Source organism: Berghia stephanieae, chromosome 11 (genome assembly GCF_034508935.2).
Source record: "Berghia stephanieae isolate SIO BIC M18660-M18661 chromosome 11, UCSD_Bste_1.3, whole genome shotgun sequence".
Taxonomy (NCBI): domain Eukaryota; kingdom Metazoa; phylum Mollusca; class Gastropoda; order Nudibranchia; family Aeolidiidae; genus Berghia; species Berghia stephanieae.
In genome coordinates, this window is record NC_088370.1 from 4,359,189 (window position 1) to 4,386,322 (window position 27,134).

The following is a 27,134-nucleotide window of genomic DNA, read 5'->3' on the forward strand; positions in this document are numbered from 1 at the left end:
TCAAACGAATGATGTGTTTGGTAGGGGAGGGCATCCGGTTCACTAAAAGGTCATCGATGCTTTAGGTTTTGAGAAGTCAGGTCATCGACGACTGAGAACTTCCCGACCTCCACTTAGTTCTCGATGCTTTTCTCGTCTCGAGAATCTTGGTCGTCGATGCTTCTCGTATTGAGTCCCGAGTCCCGAGTCTCGAGACTATACTGCGCGAGCGACGCACGCGTTACTAACAATGTGTACTATCTGCATTGTTCACCCCTCTCTCGTCGGCGATGATTCCAGCGAAGCTCGAGACTTTTTTGCGTCTCGATGCTTTTTTGAGTCTCGAGACTCAAAAAAGTCTCGAGCATCGCTCTAGTCATCGGTGCTTTCATTCAATACCTAGTCATTGGTATTGGGTATTGACGTTATATCATATTTTAAACAGCTAACAAAACACAAACGTCGTAAATAGATCAAAATGGTTATAGGTATCAATGTTTTATTATTATACAAAGTGAATTTATTTAATGTATTTTAAGTTTTAATACAAAAAAGCCATCCAAAGCTCAGTTGAAGTGCTACTTCTCGGGAATTCCCGACTTTTCCTTGGTCATCGAGTTCGGGAAGTTTTGAGTGTTGGTGGCCGATGACTTGAGGTATCATCGAGACTTCCGCTCGACACTAGTGTTTGGGAGCGTTGAGCGGCGACAATGGAGTAAGACACAGTGTGATGTTTAGGCGGAGCATCTCATTCTCATCATGGAGCTTTACATTTAAGAAAACTTGTCTTAGCCAAGTACCAAGTAGGGATTGACATGCTGTCATCCGATGAGAGACAAAATAGCTTACACACATTAAGTGTTTGAACACTGTGAGGGTGGAAGTAAAGTCCGTAGTCCACCACTGTGAACTGTCTGCATTGCAGTTGCAGTTGCAAACTCAATCTTACATAATCACATAAGTTTGTCATCATATAAAACATGGAGAATTCTAACTCAGACAGCGCACCTTGTGAGTATTCATTTATATTATAATCTTCTCATACCTGTTACTCTTTGTCAACAAAGAAACACCTGAGAAAAGAATAGGACTATCATGTAATTCAAAAATAAATAACGAAGTGACTATTTCTCCGAATACTTGGGAAAATAAACTTGATCTCCATTTCTCCGAACGGTTCCCGTTCTCAAGATTTTTTGATTTTTTTTGGAGAGTGTCTGTCTGTGTGAATGATGAATGTGTATGCATTTTTTTTTGGTGGGGGGGGGGGGGGGGGGGGGGGGTTGCCAGTGCCGCGGCGCTCTGTCTTTTATTCTGTTATAGACTGCTATCCTGAGTTTGTGCTATCCTGTCTTTCAACCTCTGTTCCCGTCTTGAGACTTTGGCTTTGTTATTTAGGTTTACTTCTGTTCTCTCTTTGATAGTGCAGCGCGAAGTGCAAAAGTGAACGCGCCATGGAGTATTCGCGATAGCACAACTTTTTGATAAAATCTGTCATTGTTAACAATGTGCCTAAAAACGCTAGCTTGATCATACTTGATGATTCGTGAGAATTCCATGTCCACTCTGTTTGAGCATTTAATATGGTATAGACATCGCGTCCGTAGCCCATCAGCTACTGGAGGATATCTGACCATTCGGAGAAATAGAGTTCAAATTTATTTTCCCGAGCCTTCAGAGAGATAGAGCCGGCCAATAGATAAAGCGAAGCTAGGGCCATAACATGTGGAAGGACAGCCTGACACACCACCATGGTGAATTTATGAAATGTTTTACTCTTTGGGACAAAAACTAAACAATTTTTTTTAAAGTCCTGTTGATTTTAATGCAAACTTGTTGCCTTGTTGTTGTAGAGCTCATTTTGTTGAACAATATTATGAAAAGAAAGTACATGTTGCTGTTTTGTGAGTATGAAAAATTTATTATGTGTTCAGTGGGCACTGGTAAAGGATAGATGTCCCTGTTGCCATTTTGCTTTGTTTACACAGAGGCTGACTTGCCACCTTGGCTGGAGTAAATAGCAATTCTGGAGTCGAGGGTGGGGAGAGGGATGGGGAAGGCGTGGCATTGCAGAGAAACTTACCAAACATGAGAGAGAGAGAGAGAGAGAGATCTGGGGGGGGGGGGGGGGGGGTCGTTTTTGTTATTGACAATCTTCTTTATCAATCTGGCACGGTGGTATCGGGTTTAAGGTAAACGGAAGATTTTTTTCTTGTTCTTTTCATTCTTTCATGTTTGACAATCTTCTTCTTTATATCTGCCACAGTGGTATGGTAAGATTTTTTAAAAATCACAAACACGGTACGTTTAAAGATAATAAATGGCAACATTTTAACAAATTTTAAAAAATTGGCTATATTTTTGGTTGCTAGAAATAATTCAAGAACAATAATAATAATATTCAGCCTTCGAACACTTTAAACCATCTGGCCACGGTTTCTGTGTAAACAAAGCAAGATGGCGACAGGGACCTCTCTCTTTACCACTGCCGTTGGGTGGGAGTGAAGTGTTGAGGAAAATTCTGAAAATATCTGGTAAGGAGAGAATTAATTGATGTCACTCAACTCAATCTCTCTCTACTAAAAGGGAGGAATTTAAAAACCCAAAATCTATATTTTCTGAAAGGCCAAATATTCCCCTTTCAACTGCATACAAGTACAAGCTTATTAAGGATGTTGAGGAAATCTTGCAACCTCATAAGGAATTTAGTGGAGGCTGCAGTTATTCGGACTCAAGTCTGAATAGTCTCCCATGGCTATTCGGACTCAATCTCCACTGCGCATGTGCAGTCAATCAACAACTTATTCGGAATAGTTCCTGTGGCAGTATAGGGTTTTTTTTTGGTTTTGTTTTGATTATTATTATTTTTTGTTTGAGAGTGTGTCTTTTTTCTTTCTTTTTTAATTAGAGCGAAATCTATTGTCAATTGCTAGATTGTGCTCTGTATCACCCAGAAATGTTCACCCTGATAACAATAATAATAATAAGATGAAGAATATTTTATAAATATAAAACTTAAAAAAAAAGACAAGCTGTATAAATAAAAGTAAAAAACAAACAAACAGAAATAATAGAAAAATGATATTAAAAATTTTTTTGAACCCGAGTGGGGATTTGAACCCAGGACCTTCCAGTTAAGAGTCAAACAGCCTAACCACTACGCCTCAGATCAATGTCTTGTGGAGATATTTAATCATGTCTACTTAGAAGAATGAAAAACAAAATTTATTGCTACTTATATTTCATTATTTTTAATGTCTGTTGCATCTTAGAAGAAGAAAAAAACAAGACATACAGATGTTTGTTATGTTCTCTGTTAAAAGCAATATCTATTATTATGTTTGGTGTCTCTCTATTAGTGTAATATCTTGTTACTTCGATTTTTAAAGATTTATTGAAAGTTGTGTATAAAATTGATGCAAATGAAAATAACAATAATGGTTTGAGTATCAACTATCAATGCGAAACAATTGGAAGTCCAGTTAGAGATTTAAAAGAAGAGCGTTTAAAACCCTTTATAAGGAACAAAAGTCAAAGTAATTGTCACGTGGTCTAAATGAAAACACTTTCCAACAGCTTTTCACGGTGTCCAAAAAGTCAGGACAAGATAATACATTTTTCTGATGGTGTTAGACGGGCAACAATCCTCTACAGTCACTCTGATATGGGAAAAACAGAATTTCCTCTGAACTCTTCTTGTTGTTTTTCTATCAGTTCCACTCTCTGCCCACTGCCTGCACTGTGTTTTTGCAGGCACATCATTGGAGTTAGAATCCGAATAGCCACGGGAGACTATTCAGACTCTAGTCCGAATTGCCACTTCGTTAGTGGCGTGTCAAATATTTTGATACAGTGATAGGTTGGATGTGACTTAATTTTCTTGTAGACCGAAACTTAATGGTTTGGAATAAATTCTTGAATGTTACGAATTTAGAATGTGGGTTTTACATAACATGACATCATGGCTAAAGGCTTAATTTAGGATTGTACCTTTAAAAATGCTTTGAGGAATATCAATGATTTATCAATAATATCATCAATGAATACTTAAACAAATGAGTAAGAAATCATTACTGGTCATATTGAAATTTTAGATAATACAACTCTCGCTCATTCCATCAAAGTGTTAAAACTAAATAGAGAAAATGCATTCTATGTTTTGAATCTAATGTTATTCCCCAAGTAAATGGTTTGAAACATATACAATATATATCTTACAATATCATCAACAAAATGGTTAACATGCGGCTATGTGGTCTAGTGGTATGACACTCGCTTTCGGATCGGAAGGTCCTGGGTTCGAGCCTCGCTCGACGCATAGTTGAGTCCTTGGGGTCATTGGAGTATGAATGAAATGGTAGCAAGTTAACTTGCTTCACGCAACAATACAACTAAAACAAAAATAAATACTAATCCTGCGTAAAACAAGGGTAGGTGACACTGATAAGAACAGTCCAAAACTATGGTATGGCAGTGAAAAGATAATTCAAATGAATCAATAAAGAAACTCAAATAAGTCAACAGGAGAAAAGCAGAGGGTGGTGTTGGGCTGCCTGGGAATGTAAAAATACTAACGAAAATGTGTAAATGGCAATCAAAAGATGTTTCAGTTACAACGAAGGCATTGCAAGCTGCCTCCATAGAAATTATGCCATCTTTAGGTTTCAAAATTATATCAAATTAAGTCCTAAATCTATCCATCAACAAATCATAAACATAACAATATCTTGAGAAACATGAATTCATATGAAATGGTAAAGATAAAAGAATTGAAACGATATAAGGTGAGTCATTATGTGAATTTTTCAACACAAGTGTAAACATACACATTGAAATCTAAGTGTTTCGTATCGAAGCTGAATGGTGAAAAGGCTCATTAAACAAAAATATAATCAAAGATTTGGAAAATCAATATTTAGTATCTGGTTGACTGTGACATAATACTGTTTTGATATGGTTGGTCACAAAATGTCTTTGCATAGAGTATCTTGGTGCCCCTTGATTTCATTAACGTTAAATAGCCAAATATTTATATTTTTATCTTACTCTTGCGATATGACATTCATTATCTGTGTAAAGGCCTTGATGAATGTGCTATACATATTCGTGTGTTTGTCTTTTTTTTTTAATAGACGAAATTAATGACCCACGAGTCAGTTTCTGTTCTGTTTGTTTTGCTTTAAGGGAAAGATATTGTAGGAATTGTTGTAGGGACTTGTTTGCTTTATGAATTCCAGGGGGGGGGGAGAGAGAGAGAGAGAGAGAGAGAGAGAGAGAGAGAGAGAGAGAGAGAGAGAGAGAGAGAGAGAGAGAGAGAGAGAGAAGGGAGAGAGAGAGAGAAGGGAGAGAAATAGAGAGAGAGAAGGGGGAGAGAGAGAGAGAGAGAGAGAGAGAGAGAGAGAGAGAGAGAGAGAGAGAGAGAGAGAGAGAGAGAGAGAGAGAGTAAATTGCCTAGTAATCATTCTTGAAGAAACACGACAATTATAACAGTTTTTTGTTACTGCTGGACGTATCACTTCTTTTTCCGACCGTACGCTAAAAGGGTCGTTTTCAAAACTGTATTGTGATAAATTAAAGAAAGACATTTTTTTTTTCATTAAAACTTAAATTAATGCAATATGAAATGTAAGAGGACACCCGTGTGACGCCCCGTCGCCTTAATTTCGATATTTTTGTAATGTATTCCTTTGACACTAAAGAATGAGGCAACATCGAGTGTCATCGTTTCTATCTACCTTTCTTGATCATCATGATGATGATGATTATAATAATTATAAAATGATAATAGACCTCTTTAGCAGGATCGTATGGAACTTGTCGCGTAATATATAATTACACTTAATGGAGAATAGATTAGATAGAATTGTGTTTGTGATAGCTTTTTGACAGATTTATTTGTTGTCCTGCCTATTGAAGATAACATGAGTATCCTCTCGGCTGAATCTCAACCTAATATTATTAATTTTTTTTTTTTTATACATTTGAGTGAGGTAGACCTACATGAATGCTATACTTAAAAGCTATTATTATCATCACATGAGCAAAATGCATATGAAAAAGAAAAAAAAAACAACCAAACAACCGTTATAGGCAGGCTAAATTAACGCATACCTGCCAACCCTTCCGCTTTTGGCGGAATCATTACTATTTTCACTCTTCCTTCTTGTACTATTCCGCCATTGTCTCTAAAATTCCGATTTTCAAAAAATGATGATAATGGTAAGAATAAAAAAGAGCGAAGAGTGGTGGGGGGGGGGGGGGGGGGTTAAAAAGGTGAAATTCCTATTTTTTTGGACTCAAATTCCTATTTTTCAGGCCTTCTGATTCCACTTTTGCAATGTGAAGGGTTGGCATGTCTGTAAACGATGAATTATAGACAATCTGTATGCTTTCATTGATAACCATTCAACTGTATTGCATGTAATTATCCCTACGTAAGCAGTTCTATTCTTCCAGTTGATGACAAATTTACGGGGTTTTTTTGTGTTGTTTTACAGTCTAATGTGATTGATACCCAATTTAATATTGCATTTTGTTCTTTGTATACTGTTCTTGATACACCTGTTTCACTACGTCAACGCGCATTTTCAATACTATCATCATCATCATTATCATGAACTGTATTACATGTAATTATCCTTACGTCAGCAGTTCTATTCTTCCAGTTAAGGACCAATTTACGGGTTTTTGTGGGGTTTTTTTAAATTTTATTTTTACAGTCTAATGTGATTGATACCCAATTTAAGATTGCAATTTTTGTTCTGCGTATATTGCTCTTGATGCGCCTGTTTCACTACGTCAATGCGCATTTACAATACCCCTCCCCCCCCTTCCACACACACACACACACACACACACACACACACACACCTCCACATCTGTCTGCCCCTTCCCAAGAGAGGCCAATTAGAGCTAAATTGCACACTACAAGTCGCCTGTAAAGAAATAGATAATTTTTGTGGTTACATTTGAAATATTTTAATGTCAGCCATTGCCTTGTGTTAGATACCCATTCATGCCTGAGTCGTCTATAGGTACTGCCATGCTCTGGAAAAACGAGTATTTAAATTTTTGGTCAGGAATCTCGTCCTTCAAATATTGATCTATTAAAATTAAAACAATCCTCATCTTGGCAAAAACTCTCAAACCTGGGACTTCACGATTTTTTTCCAGGGCACGGCTGTTTAACTGTGACATATGTAAAGTGTCTTTCCGAAGGGCATAATGCCGGATCCAGACATGTTATTATCGCAATCGTGTTCCTGATAAAATACCGCTTGACCCTGTTCCAAGATGAGACGCCCTTTGTTACACAGTGTTTGATAATAATAAGTTTTCATTATCTTCCATTTCCGAAACATCAACATCAGTTGTGCTTGTCCCATTAAGAGGAATGAATGTAGTTTTTCAATCTTTTAAAGTCTGTAATATTTGTACTTCTTACCGTTTTCATCCTAATTACATTTTTCGCGCGCGCGTGTGTGTATGTGTGTGTGTGTGTGTGTTGGGGAGGGTGTATGTATATACGTGTGTGTGTGTTGGGGAGGGTGTGTGTATATATATATGTGTGTGTGTGTGTGTGTTGGGAACGGCGTGTGTGTAAATGTATATCATCAAACCTTTCTTTCTCTCTGTAACGGCCAAAATTATGCACCGCGTGTGCCCTTAATTGCCCCTAATCTCCTAATCGCCATGTAACAACAAGTAAATTATGCTTTCCAATAACGCGCGATTCGATTGCACGCTCATTTAACCCTCTCCTTACTAACCTTTTTTAAGCCAACTGCATCATAAATAGGGTGCGAATCGGACACAAAAATTTTGACAACAAAGTGACAAACTTTTGCACTCGTCACTAAGGAATTCCCTTTCTATTATAAGCGATCATGTGATTAGATAGGTCTTAAGTCTAATACTAAGTCCTAAATAATGATCTGCTGAAAGTCTCTAATATCCGTTACGATACAACCAACCTTTTTCTTATTCAAATCTCTCACGTACATCATAAAATTTAAAGAAAATGAACAATGTTTTGTAGTCTAGAGCATGTTTTGCTAAAGAAATTATGTAATGCAAAAACTTTCTGCTATTGTGTTTGAGTGATGCAAAATATATTTTTGTGTTAGTTGGGTGTGAAGTTTTGAGGAAAATCCTGAAAATGGCTGGTAAGCGGAGGGTTAAACGCCGCGAATAATATCGTAGGATGTGATTTACTCTATTAAAGAGATTAAGTATCGTCAACGTTTTACAATGGATAACCACTGATTTATTTTACCAACGATAGGATTTCAACCCCATTCCTTCATTTACTTTTTCATTCTTTTTCATTCTCCCCATCCCATGTATCTTCATCTCCTTACCTTCTTCTCCCTCCGCCACCACTTCCTCATCTGTCCCACCTTGCTTCCGCCTCCTCCTCTCCTTCCTCTTATTCCTCTCCCTCCTCCTCCTCCTCCTCCTCCTCCTCCTCGTTCTAACAATTCCAAGGTTTGAGGGTTTTTGCCAAGATAAGGGCCAGTTAAATCGATCGATATTTGAAGGACGAGTTTAGTGGCAAACGGCAGTTAATCGGTTCAAAAACACGATTATCTGTCACTGTCAGCTAGGGAGATTTATCTTAACTCACTCAATCCTAGAGATTTTTTGCTACTTTTCAACATTGGAAAAATATGTATTAAAAACGAGCATGTACATAGATAGTTTTATTCAACTACCATTAACATGTAAAAATTAAGAACATTAGCTTTGATACTACGCCTATAATTTGTCTCAGAAGAATGTAATAAATAGGCACGGGGTAAAAGTAACCCCGGGTATACTACGGCTATATTCGTTGTTAGGGTTTGAGTGAGCTAGAGTAAAAATGCCCTCTATAGATTCGTCAATATTCCATGGGATGGGTGTTAATATTGTTTAAATATCCACTGCCATCTCATCAACTTCAAAAGAGTTTCCTCGAAGATCTACACGCGAGTTCCAACGTCATTTGGAAGCAGGAGGTATGCATGCTCTTTCGGGATAGCCTGAGAGTCCAGCACATTCTACGAAATGTCTTATTACTCGAGGTCATGGACACGTTTTCCTTTCAACATCATTAAAATTTCAGGTTTTCCGAAAAGGAAAAGGTCGTAGAGGGGAAATCTGGTGTTTAACTGGGGTTTGAGATTCTGTATCAGTATCAGCTGTGCAAGTCGATATGAGCCAATATTCGAAAATAATCTTTTGAACTTCTGAACTCAGTTACGGCGGTGGTGATGATTATTTTGCTGTTTGCAATGTTGATGATGGTGTTGGTAAACGATAAGGAGGCAATGACCTTGATCACGGGTAATAATGAAATCAATTGTGATGTAAGCGGTGATGACGTTGGTTGCGCCGATGTCGATGATAGTCGTGGTATTCGATAAGGATTTGACCTTGACTTGATGATGGTGATTGTAAGTTGCAATTTAACCAGTTAACTGCCGTACTCTGAAAAAAAAAATCTTCCTCCTCTTCTTCTTCTTCTTCTTCTTCTTCTTCTTCTTCTTCTTCTTCTTCTTCTTCTTCTTCTTCTTCTTCTTCTTCTTCTTCTTCTTCTTCTTCTTCTTCTTCTTCTTCTTCTTCTTCTTCTTCTTCTTCTTCTTCTTCTTCCGTTAAGGTTAAAACTTCAGGCTGAAGATTGTATCGCCGTCGTTTCAGTAACAGGGGTTTTAATGGGAAGCAGGGAGCGATTTTTTGAAGAAATCGGTCGAAAGGGCTTATTCACAATTGGTTGGTAGGGAGTTCCAAAGTCGGATGGTGGAAGGGAAGACAGAGTAAAGATGATGGTTTGTTCTTGAGTGGGGGTTTCAAAATTAAATGCTTAGTTTCTTGTTTTCTTGTTGTTCCGTTTCAAATGGCTAGACAAGTTGGAATTTCGAGTTTTCCGTTTTGTGCTTTGTGGAATATGAGGAGTTTATTGATGGAACGTCTTTCGTGTAGTGGTTTCCATTGGAGATCGTTTATGAGCTGGGTTACGCTGAGTTGCGCTCATATCAGTTCATAGTTTCCACTGACAAATCTGGCCGCCCGACGTTTGACTTTTTCTAGCTCATCGATTTCTTGTGATGTTTGTGGTTCCCACACTGAGCTAATATATTCCAGAATGGGCCTGACATATGTTTCATAGCATTTCTTTTTCACAGATTGGTGGCAGTGGCGGATTTGTCTGTTGAGGAAGGCCATGGTTCTATTTGCCTTAGTAGCTGTACTTATTTACAATATGCTTTTTCCAATTCATACTACTGTTTTCGAATTGCTACGCTGTTTGTTTTATTATTTTATCCATCTTTTATGCGATTGAAAGCGATGACAGCTGTAATAACTGTCGTATTGACAGTCTAGAATATCGGCAACTGGTTGTTTTTTCAATTAACATTTTCCAACCCATTACATTGGAAAAGCGTGGACGGAATTCAACAAATTGCCCTCAATTGGGAATGCTGGGTAACTGCAAAGAGGGACATGAATTTTGTTATTCAAAACAAATGTGCTCTTAAAATAATTATATATGGGGGTGTGACATGAACAATGACAAAGGGCGACGCGAGGAATACATTATATGGCATGTCTGTCCATTACACAAATGTTAATTTAACAGTACAAATAATAACAAACATGTATTTAGGTATTCGCAGTGATGCCAAAACTCCGGTTTCACCGGAAAAAAAAACAACTCCGGTCTGGCGCAAAAAATTCCGGGTTCCGGGCAACTTCCGTCAAATTCCGGTGAGGTCAAGTTGTTCCAAGGATACCCCCCCCCCCCCCCCTCCCCTCCCCTTCCAACCACCAGATCATCATCACCGAATAATTCGGCAAGGTTTACATACTAGGTTTGATAGTTTTTGACAAGTTGATGGTTATTTTAAACGATCATAATATTTTAATGACGAGTTTTCTGGCTAAAATTTAGATACGTGTTTTGTTGGGGGTTTTTTTTGTGTTTTTTTTTTGTGTTTTTTTTTTTTTTTTTTTTTTTTTTTTTTTTTTTTTTTTTTTTTACCGAGTAAGGCAGTCCTCCCTAAAAGCGTCCAAATGTAGTCCATGCATGGACTTGACTTCATTGTAGTCTGATAGTCCGTGTCACCTTCCTTTAAATGCTCTCCCTTGTTGAAAAATGTGAAATCAATCCCCCGTGTAAAAGGATAATATATGTTGGGCTAATGTAAACATCCCAATGTCTTTTAAAAAAATGTGTTACTTCTTCTTCTTCTCTTCCTAGTGGTACTGGTGACGGGAGCCACGGGTTTTTTGGCCAGTCACGTGATACGACGCCTTCAGGAAGAAGGCCACAGGGTCAGAGGCACGGTTCGCAATGTCAAGGACGAGGAGAAAATTAATCATCTTCACAATCTCTGCCCTGGAGCCAAGTACAAGTTGGAAATTGTTCAGGCGGAACTGACCGATCCAAATGCTTGGCTCGAGTAAGTATCTAGCAAAGAATAGATCAACTGAATTTACCTGTAATGGAAGAAAAATTGGAATAACAAGGGGGGAAGGTTACTAGATAGAAAAAGGGAAAGAAGTATTGTCCATCGTCTATTTGCTATCCCGTATTATCTATTTATGTGGGAAATTAAATGCAAAGATAGACTTGTTGGAGTTGAAGTGGTTTGGAAAAAGAAAAAAAAACGTTTAAAAAAAAAAAATAAACCAAAAAAAAAATGACAAATTCAAAAGAAGGACAACATTCAGTGCATTTGGAAAAAAAAAAAAAAGGGGGGGGGGGGGGGGGTGTCATATGGTACTGGATTGAAAAAAGAAACAACAAAAAACTGAGCTTTTTTTATACCGCAATATCCACTAAACGTGCTCAAAGCGATTTACAAGGGGGTCCCTGGCCAACAGCAACATTTAACATTTGTCGTATCAATAAACACGGCTTTAAAAGGAACATAACCACGCCCCTTCAGCTGTCCGAGTGAACTACACACGTGTGTTAGAATCGAAGATGTGGTATTCTCCATACATTTTATTTTATTATCACTATTGTCCTCAAATAAGTCATTTAATTTCACACAGTGAATGAGCTCGGTTTTAATTTTGATTTCAAGGGTCAAATTCACCACAACGTTTAGATAGTTAGCGCTTGGCTAAGAAGCTCACAACATTGCCACCCGGAAGTATAATAAACCAACACACAAAAAAACTGTGTGTAAATTTGAATGTTTATAATCTGGTTTATAGATAGTATGCGCTTGGCCAAGGAGTTCACAACATTGCCATCCGGAAGTATAACGGACCAACACACAAACTCTGTGTAATCATGAACTTTTATAGTCTGGTTAATACAGTTTAGTGAGAACAACTCACAAACGCGGATGGCAAAAACAATAACAAAAGCCTGTGTGACATCATCTGCATACTATCTATACAATTTAGTGAGAATTACTCATAAAGGTGGATGGCAAAAAGCAATAACAAAGATCTGAGTGACTTCAACGTCATTCTATCTATAGATATTCGAAGTTGACGTCACTCAGGTCTTTGTTATTGTTTATTTGCCATCCGCGTTTATGAGTAATTCTCACTAAACTGTATTAACCTGACTATAAACGATCATGGTTACACACAGTTTTATGTGTTGTCCGCTATACTTCCGGATGGCAATATTGTGAGCTCCTTAGCCAAGCGCATACTATATATAATAACATTGTTAATGTGATTGGTCATTCAAACCACGAAATTTGTGACACACCCTCACACGTTCTCGGACAAACATAGTTGATTGTTTATAAACAGTAACGTGAATGAAATCGACCCCTCTCTGATCGTTGTTCTTGTTTTCATACCGCCAAATGGGTGACTAGTTATCACATAATTTTCTTGATCAGATTATAAACGTTTAGGTTTCCACATAATTTTCTGTGTTGGTTCTATTGATCAAGCGGTAGAATAGTGAGTATTTTACTTAAGCACAAACCATCGATAGTAAAAAACATGAGTAGTTTGCTGGGTCTACCAATCACTGCCATTGTTTACATTATGACGATTGTCCGAGAGGCGTTGTTATCTACCTGTCTATTTATCCCAGGGCGGCGAAAGATTGTACCTATGTCCACCACATCGCCAGCCCCATGCCTTTGGAGAGCCCCAAGGACGACAATAAGGACATCATGATTCCTACAATTGATGGCACGATCAACGTGTTGCAGGCTTGTAAAGACTCCAAAACTGTCAAGAGGGTGTTGCTCACTAGCAGTCTCTTTGCCGTGTCTTGTAAGTATTTTCAACAGGAATGGAATGGGAGCGATCTATATTAACTTTCCATATGCTCGAAGTCATTGGTCACATTGCAAAATGTGCTAAAAGTGACCCACATAGTGAAACGTGCTCACAACTTTCGAAATATCTAACATCACGATTGGTCATTTTGATCTGTTTGACACATGTGTATGTTTACAGCTTTCATAAATAAAGCAGCGTGTTTACATTTTTAAAGAAATATCCAATCATTTGACAGCAACAAATCATGTGATTGGTGACTTGGTTGGACGAAAATCTGAATATAGATCGCTCCCATTGAATTAGGGTTTTAAACATGTTTTTTTTTTTGTTATCACCTGACTTATTTAAGCATAGATTTTTAGCTGGGTTTGTGAAAGGATTTATAATAAAAATATTTAAAATGATTTAATCAATATAATATATGACCCATCGTCACAAAACGGTATTATGTCAGGATGAAGAAAATTCTGAAAATTGACATTTAGGTCTAAATTATGAAATTTTATTGGAATTTATGTGTCCCATTAAGAAGAATGTCGTTTTTCAATCTTTTAAAGTAAATATAAGTACCTATAAACTTTTTGGAGATGAAGTGATAGGAAAAAGAAAAAAAGAAGAAAGAAAAATGACCATGTCAAATTAAGAACAATATCCAGTACATTTGGGGGAGAAAAAAAAGGGGGGTGGGGGGAGATATATCATATGGTACTGGATTTTATTGTATATTAAAAAGTAAATAAATAAATGAAATAGATTTAAAAAAAAAAAAAAAGAAAAAATAATAATAATATATATATATATATATATATATATATATATATATATATGTATATATATATATATATATGTATATATATATGTATATATATATATATGTATATATATATATATATATATATGTATATATATATATGTATATATATATATGTATATATATATATGTATATATATATATATATATATATATATATATATATATATATATATATATATATATATATATATATATATATATATGAAAATTCTGTTTTCACTCAATTTTCGGTTTCAGGTTCATCCTGACATGATACCGTTTTCTAGCGATGGGTCACATATATATTAAAGGTTTTGTATTTGGCTGGATTCAGACTCGTCCCATTCCAATGTACTTAGTATTATAGAGTTTGGAGGTTGTATCATTGAAAAGATAGCGTTGAATGTTTTAGAATTCAAATTTGTTTCACGTAAAACTTAACCGAAGCAGAAGCTTTTGAGAATGATACATAGGTTTCTGGTGTAATTTTTACAACTATAAATAGGATCAAATATTTTAAGAAATATAAAAGAGGGGAAATTGCAAAGCACTCTCTTTTTGTCTTAATTGTCATTAAGTCGCAACTCCGTGCGTCAGAGATAATTACAATCGGATTCAATAGTCTGATGTCACGTCGCCCAGCATCGCGACCATCATGGTTCTAAACAAAGAAAATCGGTACTTTTTGTTTTTCATGCTGGCTAGAACTTTTCATATGTCTTGTGATCAGAATGTGTAAAAGTCAAAACATGATCAGATTTATAATGTTTTTCTGCTCTGGATACACTTTTATGCTCGTCGGAGAAATATTTCATGAGGGCTTCTGCCATTGTTCCGATAGTTTAGAGCCAGTTACTAAGTTACTATGCGTCATTACGAGGGAAGTGACACGACTGTTGAAGGCTATTGTGAGTGTGGTGAGAAAAAATGGACGTGCCAAAAGCCTTCATTTTAATTCGATCTCTTTCTTGGTCAAATTCCATTTAGAATTTAATTTCTTTGGTTATTATATTTTCGGGCAGGGAATTCTATATATTCAGATTGTGCTGTGGAAAAACGAGTTGAGATAAGCATTAACACCCTCAGCCCAGGGTCTCTATCTGCAGGAGAATTTTGGTACTTTTCAAAATTGAAAAAGAAATATACTCAGTTACTCAATCTAAAAGAAAATTGGAATTTATACAGTTTTATTCAACTATAAATATCATGCAACAATTAAAAACAGTAGTTTTAATTATATGCATATAATATGTAACCCAACGTCTCAAAACGGTATAATGTCGGGATGAACCAGATGCTAAAAAGTAAATATATAGTTAAACTGGTCAAAAATATGAATCATTGGCATTTAGCATTCTAAAATATGATATTCATTCTCCTCAATAAAGCAAATAAACTCAACTTAAGCATGATACTTCTGGCTATAAATTCAATTTACAGCAAATTAATCATCCGACTTAATACCATTTTGAGACGCGGGGTCACATATGTCTCAGAAAAATGTAAATCATGATGAGATAAAACTACTCACTGTCAAATACCGAAATGATCAGTGTTATAGTTGAGTGAGCTAACTTGTGAGACTCCAGGACACCCTCACTACTTTTTTTTAGTTTTTCAACAATGATAAATTATATTAAATTTGATTTAAAGATTAAAACTTACGTTGAACTTTGACCCAGGCAAGGGAGACAAGGAGACCCCGTTCACAGAGAGTGACTGGTTGGATGACAAGATGTCCGGGCTACCCACCTATCCCAAAAATAAAGTGCTGCAAGAGAAAGCTGCTTGGGACTTTGTCAAAAATTTGCCTGGTAAGTTGTGTATAGATAGTATGCGCTTGGCTAAGAAGCTCACGGAAGTATAACGGACCAGCACACAAAACTATGTGTAACCTTGAACGTGTATAGTCTGGTTAATATAGTTTATTGAGAATTACTCATAAACGCAGGTGGCAAAAATCAATAACAAGGACCTGAGTGACGTCAAATTCATACTAGCTATATAATTATAATACATAATACATTGTATTTGTTGAGTGCTCTTGACATATCAGGAGGACGTACTCAGAGCTCTTTACAGGAAGTTTAAAACCTTAATTCAGAAAAGAACAAAATCTTCAGGTGCTTTTTAAACATTTCTTCCAATGAACAATGCCGTCTTTTGGAAGTTTGTTCCAGAGTGTAGGGATGTTTCCAGAAAAAGAGCGTCCTCAGTTATATAATATACATGTTTGTGTTTGTGTGTATGTAGGGAGGGGGGAGGGCTTAGTATGGATGTGTGTGTGTGTGTGTGTGTGTGTGTGTGTGTATATGTGTGTGTGTATTGATTTGGAGGTTAGTCATCTTTGAGGGATGGTTTTGTACATTTTTTGTCATTATTTTTTTTTCTGAGCAATTTAATTTATTTAACTTAGAACGATTTACTTACACTTTCTGACAAATACACAGAGGCATATTCCGTTTCCGTTCCGTGTTTTCTATAAAACCACTAACCTAACTAAAAATTTATTATATATATATTTTTATAACGTCCTAAGACCCAATATTAGCAGTTGGATCAATTTGGAAATCGACCCAAAAAGATCAGATTTGTTTGTAAAAAAGTTATATTGAAAAGTGTAGTGGATGCTAATGAGCAGATTTTCTTTTTACAAATTGCTGTTCAATGAGACACATCAGGATGGAATCACTCATTTTGTATAATATGCCAGATCTTGTTGAGTTGTTAGAGCCGTTAAATCTTCACATTATTACTTGTAGGATAAACTAGACAACAGTGCCTTTTCTGAAGCCACAATAAAGGGAAAGATCAAATTAATAATACTTTAGCTTGCCTACAATTCAATCATGATGTTACCCTCAACAGTTCCATGGTGTGTTTTTTTTTTTAATTAACCAATTGTATGAAAGCCTAATTGAAAAATCTGACGACATTTACCTCAGTAAAAATCAAGCTTATGACGTAACATAGGTTATAATAATAATAATAATAATAATAATAATAATAATAATAATAATAATAATAATAATAATAATAATATAGTAATAATAGTAGTAATAATAATAATAATAATTAATAATAATAATAATAATAATAATAATAATAATAAGAAGAAGAAGAAGAAGAAAAGAAGAAGAAGATGAAAGATGATAATGATAATGATAAAAATACACTTTTTAAAAGCTCTTGCAGCTTATCCCGCGATATAATGCAGGCTCTGGGCACGTTAAAATAAAATGACATAAAAGTAAGGAAATTAATGTACACCAATGCAAGGACTTATACATTTTATTTCAACCAATATAATTGCACATACGAACATATAAACACATATACACACACTCATATACATATACACATGAGTATACATACATACATATACACAAACACCCCCACACAGGTGGTTAAGGGTGCGCATACATAGATAAACATAGAAACAGAAGTAAGAGAGGGGGAAAAAGTTATAAAACATATCTGCATAAAGGTTAGGGTCACTACACCACCGGAGATACAATCAGAGACCAAATCGACTCATTGACTTATTTATTTTATTATATTGTTTTGTATAAGTAAGAAGGTCTGTTTTAGATGTAAAATAGTGATTTGAGACATACACATTTACTCAGTTTTCTAAGCTAGGAGATGATAAATTCCAAATTTAAAGAAAAATTGTTATGTCAAGTTTACTATATTGCATATTAGCACTTTGAACAAAATGAGTTTGAGCGAAGCTTCTGAAATATACATAGTATTTTGTTACTGACGTATTCAATGCGGCATTTACTCATGGAGTTTGCATTGACTTTAATAAACATTGTTGGATTCAAATCCAGGATTCAAGACACAGGTAGTCAAAATGATAGAAAGGCAATTTTACACAAGCTTTTTCCTTTGGTTATCAAAGATAGATGTAAAATGTGAAAGTATTAGATATCGTTGCCATTGTTTTCCCAACATAGCTGTATGCATTTCTTCGTTTATTGTAATCATTATAAAGATTTGTTGATTTCTACACACGCATTCAATTTTCTTCAGAGCCATAAGAGTCATAGAGCCAAAAATTTATCCTTGTCCCTGTAACGTTAAACGGAGAGTAGAAATTGCTGACTATCCTTTGGATAAGAGTCTAGTTCATCTCACAATAGTGTTTGTCGTATCTGGCATACCCAACTACCCAACCACTGTCAGGTGGACAGAGGGGATCAGAAGAAACCTACAGTTGAGATTGACGCCTGTCCCTTGGCTTGTGAGGCGAGTACTCTACCACCTGAGCCATTGGGACCCCCTCCCTCCTCCCCCAGAAGACACTGGGAAATTAATGGTAGAACTTAATTAGAGAGAGAGAGAGAGGGAGAGGGTGGACAGAGGGGTCAGAAGAAACCTGCAGTTGAGATTGATGCCTGTCCCTTGGCTTGTGAGGCGAGTACTCTACCACCTGAGCCATTGGGCCCCTCCCCCTCCCCCAGAAGACACTGGGAAATTAATTGTAGAACTTAATTAGAGCATGTCATTAAAACCCAGGTCAAGGTAATCTATATTTATACCGTATTCCCAATTGTCAGCTGATTTCTCAGTTCAGTTCAAGGTGTGTTTATTTTTACGGGGATATTTTGAAAGGGGACATCTGTTGTTTTTGGTTTTTGTTAAAAAACGGAAGCATTTAGGCTTCTCTTTTTTGTTTTACATTATTGGTTGACTTGACAGGAACTTGTCACTGTATCAATGTGAAACATCTATCAATAAACATTCAATATTTGTTTACCATTTATTTATATTTATATTATTTATTAAATTTTAACTTTTTAATGTATTATTTTGTTTATTTATTGTAGAATATAAAGGATATATTGATCATGGCTGCATACCATTCCTTCCCCCCTCCTTTTTTTTCAGATGATGAAAAGTTTGAGCTAGTCGTGATCAACCCCGGTTTCTTGATGGGCCCATTGATTATGCCTTACCTGTGTAATAGTGCTAATGTAAGTCTTTTTGGTTGGTCTCTTCTCATCTCTCTCTCTCTCTCTCTCTCTCTCTCTCTCTCTCTCTCTCTCTCTTTCTCTCTCTCTCTCTCTCTCTCTCTTCTCATATATCTCTCTCTCTCTTCTCATCTCTCTCTCTCTCTCTCTCTCTCTCTCTCTCTCTCTCTCTCTCTCTCTCTCTCTCTCTATATATATATATATATATATATATATATATATATATATATATATATATATATATATCCACAATGTTGGAGTCAGTCTACATCGATGTTTCAGGCCTTTTCAGTCATCGTCAGGACTGTGTGTTACTTGAACTCATGTAACACACAGTCCTGACGATGGCTGAAAAGGCCTGAAACATCGATGTAGACTGACTCCAACATTGTGGTAAATATTAAAATAATAATTCGCTCCATTGCTACATGTCGAGCACTATTCGTACCATATTTGTATCCAACACGATTATATATATTATATATATATATATATATATATATATATATATATATATATATATATATATATATATATATATATACTGTCTACCTGTCTACTACCTACCTGTCTATCTGTTTATCTATTTATTTAAACAAAAAATTAAGCTTTTTTTTATAGTGTACTATCCACTATACATGTTCATAACGCTTTACAATGGATCTCCAGCCAACAACATTAGATAGCAAGTGGAACAAGATATGAGTCTTGTGAGGCGCTATAATTTTTTCTCCAAAGATCACACTGATACTTTTTCCAAGTACTCAGCATTGCCTTGCTACAATGACATCAACTTGTATGTTAAAATTTCTCTGCATCTTCATTTTAAAACCCATCCCACTTCGGTCTTCCCACTGTCACAACCATCCACTACATACACATTCCTTGTACCCCCCCCACAGGTATTGTTGAGGTTTCTAGATGGTCGGATGCCGATGGTTCCCAAGTTCAACTTTAATATTTGTGATATCAGGGACGCAGCCATTGCCCATGTCAAGGCCATGACCTTAGATGGAGTGGCAGGTCGGTTTAGTCACAACAATGTCTTTGTTGTATGGTCCAGCTCCAATGGTTTCTTCTTTAAGTAGAAGAGTATCAGATGATCATTGAGAAAAAAAATGCACCATGGTCATCCCTCCACCTCCATTTTCCTCCTTATCTTATTATCAGTGCTGATGGTTTTCCTCGGATCCGCGGAAATTCGCTATTTTGCAGTCCAGAGGAGGGATTTCCTCCTTTTAAAAATTACATTTTCTCGAAACAATGTGCTAGCAACGAGAGAGTTGATGTGTGGTGGAACACACAGGTGCAGTTTCCCACTCTCCAGAAGTTAGCTAGAGTATCAATGATAATCTAACATCTCAATTGATCTAAAGTAGGGTTTAGTGCAGTAAAAATGGGGCTTAAAGGCAATCGTTCAACATTTTCCTACTTTTTCACTTTTTGTCACCATCAGCACTGTATTATCTTATCATCACTATCACCTCCATCTTCATTGTTATTGTCATCATCATCAGCAGCTGCTGCAGTAACATCTTTCTTCCCTGCCCTTTAAAGATAACTGTTTGACTTTAAAGATTAAAGCAGCTTGAGCTTTTTTCTATAGCGCAATATCCACTTAATGTGCTCAAAGCGCTTTACAAGGGGTCCCAAACCAACAGCAACATTTAACATGTAGAACGAGACATAACGCCTGTTAGGCAATAATATAATTTTTTTCCCGACAGAGACAACGCTGTTAACGGCCAGGTACTCATTTTACACCCGAGTACGGTGAGAGAATGTGAGTAAAGAGCCTTTTCCAAGGACTCAACTATGCGCAGAGCGAGGCTCGAACTCGGGACCTTCTGATCCGAAAGCGAGTGTCATACCACTAGACCACATAGCCACAGCTCATATGTCTTAACAGATTTGCCAACCAACTTCAACCATTAAAAAGAATTACCATTTTATCTGCTTCTTTCTCATATTGCCCCCCCCCCCCCCCCCCTCCTGACGTTTTTCATTTAGCATATTTTGGTCAACATTCCCATATTGTCATATTTTTAAAAAACTGAAAGCGCATTGAAATATGAGAAATCATTGTGGTTGGCAAGTCTGGACTAAATATATAATTTCTTTTTTCATACTTGTGAAATGTTGAGTTTTTTCATAATTGTAATTATGAGTCGTGTCGAAAGAATGGGCTTGATAGTGAATGAACTAAAAAATAAAAGATAATATATCTCTTCATCTGTCCTTTGAATTCTACTCTTCATCCCCTTTCTCTTCGACTTCTTTTTCTACTAAGTATTTGAATTATAACGTTATAGTTAATTACAACTACCACTGTTATCCTGCTTTAACCTGAAAAAAAAAAAAAAAAAAAAAAAAATTAATTTGGCCAGAAGACTCATCATTCAAATATAGATTACTTAAAATGACCCTCATCTTGTCAAACCTGGGCAGTACTTTGTTTGAATTCTTCTTTGAAGTCCCAGGTTTGAGAGTTTTCTTTTTTTTTACAAGATGAAGGTCATTTTATTCAATTGATTTTATTTCTGGCCAAAACTTTTTTGAATGTGCTTTTTCATAATAAAGCAGTGGCCACACCGTCACCATTGCCATTTCCTTTGTCCTTTCAGATCACAGACACATTGTAGTTGGAGGGACCATGTGGATGAAAGATTTTGGTGAAGTACTCAGTAAGGAGCTGGCCGATCAAGGTAACAACAAGAAGGTTACAGATTGAATTGATGATGTTGTAATTATCATTTCACCCTTTATAGTCGACATCCTATTTAACTCAAAGCCAACAGCATTATCTTACTGTTTTCACCTAGAGAACAGAAAGAGAGAATGTGAGTAAAGAGTCTTTTCCAAGGACTCAGCTTTGCGCCGAGCGAGGCTCGAACCAAGGACCTTCCGATCTGAAAGCGAGTGTCATACCACAAGACCACATAGCCACATAGTTGAATTCTTTGTGAAAACAAAGTCTTCAAGAAATGGCAGTAGTCGAATCAACAAAACAAAACCAATATAGAGATGACTGTTCCACACTGGAATTGAAATAATTTCGTTCTTGAAATTTTATTTTAGACATTATTTTAAGTTAAAAAATTATGCTACTATTCAACAGCAACTAAATGTCTCAGAACTGTGTTATGACTGGGTGAATAAATATAATGTTTGAAATTGAATTTAAAGTTTAAAGCTCTACTTACAAAGATTGACTTAAAATAAAACCCACCATTGAAGAGAAAAAGTTCTCTAATTAAATGTAAAAAAAAAAAAAATCAAATTTCCTTTTTTATATTATGATGATGTTCCACTCAAATATCTTTATCTTCTTCATACCCACATGATACCACATAGCGGTGGAAGGTCACATATATATTTGTTTTTATTTAGTTTTAAATTGTCGTCTTACACTTATCTGACACAAGTATAGAAATTTGACTGTTTGATATGAAAATAGAGGGTATGATAGCATTGTTGGTTTCGGATCTTGCATTAACTGATAGACTGAATTATCTCAAAACCCATTAACCTTATAGAATGAACGAAGTTGACGCCTCTCAGCTCGTTGTTAGTATTATCAGACAACAAGAGAGATTATTAATTCTCACTAAATTATTTCTAAACTATAAATGTTAAATGTCAAATATCAAAGTTACAAATTAGTGAGCAGGTACTGGTATAGACAGTATGAAGTTGATGTCACTCTGGTCTTTGTTATTGCTTTTTGCCATTCGCGTTTATGAATAATTCTCACTAACTTTTATTAACTAGACTATAAACGTTCAAGGATACTCATAGTTTTGTGTCTGGTCCGTTTTACTTCTGGATGGCATTGTTGTGAGCTTCCTAGCCAAGTGCATTCTATCTATAAGAGAAAGATCTGAAAAAGTGTGCATGAAACAGATCCAGACAAAGCAAGAAAGAAAAAATCAAGAAAAAAAAAAGGCATCCCAAAAAATCGCTAACCTCTACTGTGTTTGTTCCCCAGTTAAAATTTAAAAATTGAGCTTTAAATAGCTCAATATCCACTAAATGTGCTCAAAGCGCTTTACAAGGGGTCCCTGGTCTACAGCAACATTTAACATGTAGTACGGGACATGACAGCTTTTAGGCGATATTACAATTTTTCGGACAAAGACAACGCTGTTAATGGCCAGGTACTCATTTTACACCTGAGTACGGTGAGAGAATGTGAGTAAAGAGCCTTTTCTAGGGACTCAACTATGCGCTGAGCGCGAGGCTCGAACCCAGGACCTTCCAATCCTTTCATACCACTAGACCACATAGCCGCACATTTGTTCCTTTTATTCTGACTGGCAGAATTGGTAGGCAGTTTACAATAACGGCAGCATACCATCAATATATATGAATTTGATTCTTGCAAAACCTTTCTAATGATAGTAATGGATAAATGGAACAAAGTCTGCAGCTAATAATATTGAACACTGTTATTTTCGTCCACCATTGGGTTCACCCCACAACTGTCAATTTCATCCGGTCCTTGGCTACAGTCCTGACCCCTCTGCCAGGAGTGTGATCCTATTTCAATTTTATTCCTCTCCTTTTCCAACATCCTGCGCCAAGTTGTTGTATTTGTATAAATTTTGTTAAATGCTTTCCCTCTAAGTGTTGTCCTTCTAAGGAGAACACCAAAATTTACGCATCTTTATTTAATATTTTTATTTTCTTCTTTATCTTGTACTTATCCAGGTTATTCAGTTCCAACTAAAGAAATCCCGAACATTTTCATTTCGATGGCTGCCAAGCTGGACAAAGATTTGATGAAGGTCAAGTTCATTGCTTCCTCTCCCATCAACGTGGACAATGCCAGGGTAATTATTTGAAGAAAAACAAAAAGAATTAAAAAAAAAAATAAAAGGTAGACAATCAGAGCCATCTGACCCATGGATATAGAATTTATCCGCATTTCTGAAGTGTTTAACTCCCCTCCTTATCGCCCATAGGATTAATCGTCACATCTGTTATGATGCAGCCAACATTTTTGTCATTCTAATTTCTTTTGTACATCATAATATTTGAACAACAATTATGTGCTATAGTTAAAAGTATATTAACACTGTGTTGAAGAGCTCGTTTAGTAAAAAAAAATATTTCAAAAATTGTATAGCAAGAACTAACAGATTATGTGTTTGAGTGAAATAAATCTATTTTTGTATAGGTTTGATGTGAAGTTTTGGGGACAATCCGGCACATGGTCGGTAAGGAGAGAGTTAATGAACAGTAACAATTGTTTGATAACTGTTGATAAAAATCTAGTTCATAACAAAATAGGAGTGAAAAGTGATATACTAAACTGCTAGAAACTGTGGACTGTAAAACGTTATCGACAAAAGTAAATAGAACAGCTTTAAAAAAAAAAAAAAATAAGAACAAAATATCAACAACAAAAAAAGGAACTTTATGGATTCAAAACCCTTCTTCAGCCAATAACGAAAACAATAAAGAACATCGCTTTAAATCCAGACTGTTTCCATAATAATGATAATTATAAAAGTAAAACAATAATAATATATGGTAATAATAATAATAATAATAATAATAATAACAATAATAATAATAATAATAATAATAAAAAATAATGATAATAATATAATAATAATAATAATAATAATAATAATAGTAATAATAATAATAATAATAATAATAATAATAATAATAATAATAATAATAATAATAATAATGGTAATAAAAGTTGATCTCTAAAGCACCCACTTTTGTTCAAATGACAGCCCTTGGTGTGCAAGTAGCTTAAATTATATAATAGCCAGTTTAATCAAAACTTTAGAGTCGGTTACCTTTTCTGTTCAAAAACATATTGGTTGAAACGATCAAGATGTCATTGAATTTGGCTTTTATAGCTTCTAGGGTCAATTTCGTATTAAATTTAGTGGAATAGATTGTTAAGCAAAAGGCATCAAAATTATGTATCACAAAAACCCTAATTTGGAAAGAATTGAATTAGCCTTTTTAACGAGTGACACTGTCTTTCATAACTGTATCTGCATGCAAATAGATTTATAGGAAAAAAGCCTTTTGTGCTGTCAAATTCAAGCGCTTTATCTTTTATCATAATATACTCAAAGTATAGCATAAGCAAGTGCAATAGAATAGGCTACCTCACTGCAATGGAATTACTAGTTCAAGGGACATAATCATTGTTGTAATTGTTGATGTATGATTATTATGGATTATGTACCCTGATAAGACAGAACGTTAAGATTATTGAAGCTTTTGATCACAACAGCAACAAGGTGTTTGAACTTTGTATCAATTACAGGTAGGACATGCTAATCATTGTAATTTTTCGCATTGTTTCAAATATGTAATATATAGGTGAGGTTTAGTTGCAGTTGATTGAATTTATAAGTAAAACAATATAATATTAGGCTAAATTTGTCTTATTTAGGAGAACAAACATTTTCCACATTTTTCATTTTTCAAACTTTGTATCCATTACAGGTAGGACATGCTAATCATTTTTATCATTGCGTTATAAGTTGTAATTTTTCGCATTGTTTCAAATATGTAATATATAGGTGAGGTTTAGTTGCAGTTGATTGAATTTATAAGTAAAACAATATAATATTAGGCTAAATTTGTCTTATTTAGGAGAATGAACATTTTTTATAAGAAAAAAAAACAAACTAAAATTTCATATCTCGGAAAATTTGGAAGCTTTTTAGGACAATTAGGCAATCCCATAATTTTTCAAAACTCAAATATTTATTTTCTCTCACTTCTATTTTAAAAAACGTGCCAAGTTTTGTTCACCCCAGAATGTTTGTGTTTCGTGTAAAATCTAATCTTTAGAAACCTTTTATTATTAAAATATGAATGAACTTTAGATAAAACTGGCCCTGCAGAAAATTGCACATATGAAAAAGGGAAAAAAATGTTTTTTAATAGTTTCAGGTAATTAGCCTAATTGCATAAAAATAGATGTAATTTCTTAAAGGGACAGCAACATTTAGCATGTATGACGAAACATGACGCCTTCTGCAATATTATAATTTTTTTTCCAACAGAGATAAGGCTGTTTACGGTCAGGTACCCATTTTACATCTGAGAGTATGATGAGAGATCAGATCTGAACGTGAGTGTCATACCACAATTGTCCACATTAGCACGACATAAATGTTTTAAGGTCAAGGGTCACATATGATTAACCCATGCTCTCATGCTTGCTTTGTGTTCCACAGCAAAGAGACATACTCAAAGTCGAGCCCCACTCAAAGGAAGAGACATTGATAGACATGGTTCATTCTATGATAGAGTTCGGTCTTGCCAAGAAAACAGACAAATACAAGGGAAGGAACTCTAGCTAGATTAATATATCTATCTCGCCATTCCAAGCCAGAGTGATGTGTCTTCCAAACCCCATGTTTTTGGAGTATTTGCACCTACATCCTTCAGTGTGTCAAAGACAGGGCATAAATAATAACGTGAAGTTGAATGTAAGCTTCAATTTAATTACAAAAATAGATCAAATGAACGTTTCGGGTTTCCCCTTTATCAACAAAACAGGATGATTAAAACACCACAGATGAATGAGATGATGTGGTAGTGGCGTAGTTAAGATGAAAGTTGGGACCCGAAACGTTCATTTGATCTGTTTTTGTAATTAAATTGAAGCTTACATTCAACTTCACGTTATTATTTATTTCTTTGAGCTTCGAGCAGCAACATTTACACAAAGACAGGGCAACACATCTGCAGCACAGTTCTAACGCTTTTTAAACCAATACAAATAAATGCCCAATATTACAAAAAGTGAAATATTTTACATGATTCTCACTGTCATAAAAAATGTAGATATGTCTCTTTTTCTTTGGACGGCAATATATTTCTCGTACATTAAAAAAAAAATTATTTTATTCTGCTTATGTATGTACTGCTATGCAAACAAATCAATGAATCGGCTTCATTTAATATTGAAATGAAATAAAATCATATGGAATATTATTTTTTTAAAAATTATTCTTGGTTGTTTTAAGCATTATTTCATTTTATTTTAATTCAAGGTTTAAGCTATAGGGAATGAGATTAGCGGAAGAGTAGCGTCCCTTGATTGGATGTCACCCATAGTCTGTGACGTCACCGCCGGAAAAGTTATT

General features: G+C 35.4%; 1 protein-coding gene across 2 annotated transcripts; it reads left to right on the plus strand.

The window, feature by feature from the left end:
* On the plus strand, positions 1 to 26,982 carry LOC144957347 (uncharacterized). 2 transcript variants are annotated; one of them, XR_013642141.1, is made up of 11 exons: positions 1 to 13; positions 665 to 990; positions 11,222 to 11,423; positions 13,034 to 13,218; positions 15,703 to 15,834; positions 18,917 to 19,002; positions 19,902 to 20,022; positions 21,624 to 21,704; positions 23,710 to 23,831; positions 26,220 to 26,474; positions 26,545 to 26,982. XR_013642141.1 is itself a non-coding variant. In XM_078888524.1 (9 exons), the coding sequence occupies exons 1-9, from the start codon at positions 960 to 962 to the stop codon at positions 26,343 to 26,345; spliced, it is 1,086 nt and encodes a 361-aa protein (XP_078744650.1). In that variant the 5' UTR covers positions 665 to 959; the 3' UTR covers positions 26,346 to 26,982. The 2 variants fall into 2 exon arrangements, 1 of the variants encoding a protein (XP_078744650.1); XM_078888524.1 differs by lacking the exon at positions 1 to 13 and having other exon boundaries at positions 26,220 to 26,982.
* The last annotated feature ends 152 nt before the right edge of the window (positions 26,983 to 27,134 follow it).